Source organism: Chiloscyllium punctatum, chromosome 15 (genome assembly GCF_047496795.1).
Source record: "Chiloscyllium punctatum isolate Juve2018m chromosome 15, sChiPun1.3, whole genome shotgun sequence".
Classification (NCBI taxonomy): Eukaryota; Metazoa; Chordata; class Chondrichthyes; order Orectolobiformes; family Hemiscylliidae; genus Chiloscyllium; species Chiloscyllium punctatum.
In genome coordinates, this window is record NC_092753.1 from 57,720,100 (window position 1) to 57,724,794 (window position 4,695).

Consider the following 4,695-nt stretch of genomic DNA (forward strand, 5'->3'; position numbering starts at 1 on the left):
AAAAATCACACAACACCAGGTGAGAGTCCGTTGGACCATAACCTGGTAGGTAATTTTTAACTTCGTTTCCCTAACGCGCACATCAAGGAAATCACACTCACTGGATTCTCCCTGGGGAAATGTGACATCATTTTAAAAATCTCACCCTCTTGCCACATCAAGTAATAAACAGGCACACTGTCCTCCACAGATCGCCCGTACTCACAGCAACTTTGAAATCTTGTGTTGCGCTCAAGGCGAGATCCAACTGGTAGATTTCTTTGGAAGCCTCCCTCGCAACGTCAATTTGAATTTTATCCTTTTAGTGGTAACTGTCGAATTGGCAACATGTTAAATTCGCTGACTAATGTAAGGCAAAGACGTGTATCTTTCTGATTTGGGAATAAAAAGACAAGACGGTACTTTTCATTTTTTTTTATTGCCAAATGGCACCATTCAGGAATAGATATGAAAACTACCTTATATAAACCAGCTCGGTGTTTCAACCACAAAATATTCTGAACTAGGCAAAAAACACATTTAGAAACCCTGAAAAAGACGAGATTCTTTGGATGTCAGTTTGATATGTCCATTTTTTTGTTTGTTTTTTGTTTTTTACAAAATCCGCGCACTTCAGGGGTGCTAAGCAGAGACCGGGGGATGGGGGAGGGTTGGGGGGTGGGACAATTAATAGAAATTCAGTTTTTGGTTCAATTCGATTGGAGATGATTCGCCCAGATTATCTCTTAAATGTTTTGAAGGACAGACTAAAGCATGAAAAAAACTCCTAGGAGTTGCTGCACAATCTGGGAATCCTTCTCCTTTTGTTTAACCGTGTTCATAACTGCGACACATTCTACCAAACAAAAATAAAATAAATAAACATGTTTATACAACAGCAACCGCCACGGACCTTAAAACATTTAAATAAAATTAAAGCATCAAGTGCGAGTGCTCGACTCTTCTAGAAACAACAAAACTCATTGCACCAAATATTGAAGGTGGGGAGGGGAGGGGAGGGGGGCGGGGGTGGAAATAAGACAAACGGAAAAGCGTCTACCTTCAGAAACAAGTGCGATACAAGAGGCAAAAACATCACTGCTCTCAAAACAGCAACCTAGCACGTCGAGAAAGAAGGACAGAATTAACAGCTCACAGCTCTCCAACAGAAGGTGTAAACACTGAACTGAGAACAGGTGGCACAAAAAAAACTGACAAACATTTATATAAAAAATAAATAAAATAATATAGAAATATACTAATTATCAATACGCACATTTATAAAAAATAAAATTAAATATAAATATACCGCACCCACTAACACACTTTAAGGTCACAAATAGATTTTAAAGTTCCATTTGTTTTGGAAACGGTGGCACTTGACAACCTCCTCAAACTTTTTTTTTAATTTCCAGTTTTAAATCCACAAACTTTACTTTTCCCATTCTGATCTCCACTGTTTCTCTGTCTGTCTGTCTCCCCCACTCACTGCCTAGACATCAAGGACATGGTTCAGGTAGGAGATGTAGCAGATGGCCAGGCGGAGGATCTCAATCTTGGAGAGCTTTTTATCAGGAGGCAGAGTTGGCAGCAGTTTGCGAAGTTCTGCGAACGCCACATTAAAGGCCTCCACCCTGATGCGCTCCCGGGTTGCGTGAGCCGTGCGGTACTTGGCAGTGGCTCGCCGCCGCCGGCGCTTCTCCTCCCGGCTCAGTGTCTGCTGGACTCCCCGTTTGCCCTCGGCCTCATCTGGTTTGTCCCGCACGCAGCCTCCCCTGGCATCGGACAGCACGGACTCGCTTTCCGAGGAGCTGGGATTCAGGTCCAGTTCAGTCTGATCCGAGTTCAACATCCTGGACAACACGATCCGAACTGCAATGGGATACACCTGAAGATGCAAGAGAGGAGGGAAAACGGCTTGATATTTTATCAGAGTAACTATCCTCAAAGCAGAAAGGGAGGGAAGTAAACCCAATACTAACAACAGTGAAGTGACTATAGCTCCAGCGAATAATGTTCAAAGTCGAGCAGCATATAAGAAGCCTTTAAATTAGAAATGCACTGAACTACAAAACAGACCGACTGTCCAGGCAATAAACGAAAAATACCAAATATGAAGTTACCCAAATAATAATAAAATCTCGTGCATTCACTTTGAAACGGAAACAAACATTCAGGGAAACACAGAAACATTATTAAACGTCAGAGTTTCCACTAAGAAAATACCAGTGTTTATCAACTCAACATCTCAAAATAAACACTACTTACTCACACTCCTGTGTGTACACTATGTAATACCAGTTAAGGCTACATTTCCCGATGTATCCATCTTCTTCGCCCAATGTTTTATTTCAACTATTTCTTCTGCATTCAAATCTTAATTTTAAAGTCTGATACTACCCCAGCATCCATTTAGTCCTTTATATCTATCTATCTATCTATCTATCTATCTATCTATCTATCTATCTATATCTCTGGTTAGCTTTACGTATCTGTAACTGTATCAATCTAATCTTAGTTTACAGCTGTTTATATTTCGAGGGTTATTGATTCTTGCCTGTACGGTTATTACTCAAGGCCTGCAGGATGTTGTATTTATAATGGGTATTAAATGAGTTTATTAGAAAACCTTCTACGAGATTAAGACAAAGGCTTTGTTCTCAGTATTCTTGATATGTGACCAGCAGTAATCGATGTTTGCCCGTGTAGAATATTAATTTATTATTATTTCATTTGGAACCGAGCCGGGGTGAAAGGAGAGACAGATTCAGGCACCATCTGTCACCCGGAAAAGCAGACTGCAGGGACATCCTCACACCCAGACACACACAGATACACTCACACTTATATATACACAATGTGCACCGAGACTGAACTCTACTGGGTTTGAAGGAAAGGGGGCAAAAATAGGGATAATGGACTGAAATAAACACATGCAGACCCAGCTAACACATAGCTACACTAAGACCGAATCATCGTCAATGTGAATTGATACATTCGATGTGCTGGAATAAATAAAATAAGCATATAAACTAAAATAGTCACACAGCTAGACACAAAAGAGATAGGCTTCTAGAGGGCCAAGTGTATAAACCGAAACCACAATAGTGTAAAAGCAAAAGGTGCATTAAACCCAAACCGTCAACGAAAAAAAACAGTCTGAATATGCAAAGTGTAGACAATAGTCTGAAATAGAAACATCTTTCCAACCCATCTCCGAGCACACGGAGTATGAACAGTTAGAGTCGAGGCAGGGAAATGGGAAAATAAAGAAATTGAACGGATGGGAATGCAGGCAAGCTGCCAGAATAAATAAATACTCACAAATTAAACTACAGCGATAATCAGATTACAGCACCATTATTTCTAGTAAAGTTAATCATTGTTTTAAGAAGTTGGCTTTTCTATTTCTTCACATGGTATAATTAAGTTTACATTTCGCCTTTTAGCGAATAGCAGACGGCAACGGATTTTTTTTGTATCTGGAGAATATTTCAAGGTTTCTGATATAATTTAGCGCCTCTTCCTGCTGACTGGTAATCCGTATATACTGTTTTACATTACAGAGAAGAAAACATTCTTACCAGCAACGGAGGAAATTGCAGGATCCAATGGAATGGAGCTAGATCGACTTTGTAAAGAAAAGCAGATTCCAATGACTAACAATTTTTCCTGAAGATCTTATCTGGCTTCTTTATCCACAAATCAGCCCTGAAGATCCTGGCATTTTGTGTCGGGTCAAATCTCTGAAACGACCGACAAGGATTTAATAAAATGCCCTTTGAATATCTGATCCCAGCGGCAGGAGTTTGATAAAATATCGTTCGAGCGTCTGATCGCGGCGATAAGAGTTTGATATAAAAGATGTCCTCTCCGCCTCTGATCGCGGCGATAAGGGTTGTTTCTGTCTCTGTCTCTCTGTCTCTCTGATGGTCCTGTCTGATCTTAGTGGAGATGGAGATGAGCGAAGGGCTTGGCCAGGCTCGGGGGCCGGGCTGGAACCAAATCCTCTTTTAATGGAGCCTCCGATTGGAGAGAAATCTCCCCAGGAGTCACCTAATGGGATCCGACATCTGTCACAAACTGAGAATATTCACAGAGCAAGCACATTCAACAGATTCATATCACAAATACAATATCACAGATGCCAATCCATTTTGAAATACAATCCACTGTGCCATAATATAGTCAAATAAAACAAATCACACCTCACAGCACAGTACTGCAGAAACCAGTCGGGATTAGAATGTATTCCATGTTTTGAGAAATAGCTGGATATGAAAATCATACCACATCAATAGTATCTCATAATCCAATGTACATATAAATATAAGGTACGATGTTATTACGAGATAAACAAATCCGTACCCCATCTGTGATATGATTCAATCAAATGAAGTCTACAATAAAACATGATGTTATCCTACCCACATAGACAAATTCGCAATAACACAATGCGGATTTAAATATAATACTTGGTGTTACTCTGCTGATATTACACATTTAAATGAGGCCACACTATATAACATATGGTGTTACACAAACTCCGATCTCATCTATCAGCATCACTTATCCCCTGGGTAATGTTAAATATAATATTAGATCTTAATACTTTGACAACAATAATATGCAGATTGCATTGGAAGAATGACTAAATCCAAACGAAATTTAAATATATAGCAAGCTATTAAACTCGCAATAATTCCTAATATTTCA

General features: G+C 39.7%; 1 protein-coding gene across 1 annotated transcript; it reads right to left on the reverse strand.

Annotated features, from left to right (window-relative positions):
• Window positions 1-399: 399 nt before the first annotated feature.
• Window positions 400-4,082, reverse strand: nhlh2 (nescient helix loop helix 2). The gene is made up of 2 exons (XM_072585203.1): window positions 3,564-4,082; window positions 400-1,867 (listed from the first exon to the last, which is right to left on the reverse strand). Exon 2 carries the CDS (start codon window positions 1,829-1,831, stop codon window positions 1,472-1,474), a length of 360 nt encoding a protein of 119 aa, XP_072441304.1. The 5' UTR covers window positions 1,832-1,867; window positions 3,564-4,082; the 3' UTR covers window positions 400-1,471.
• Window positions 4,083-4,695: the final 613 nt, after the last annotated feature.

What these genes read in the sequence shown, in the direction of transcription:
- nhlh2 (XM_072585203.1), bottom strand. Translation starts at nt 1,831, where the DNA reads ATGTTGAACTCGGATCAGACTGAACTGGACCTGAATCCCAGCTCCTCG.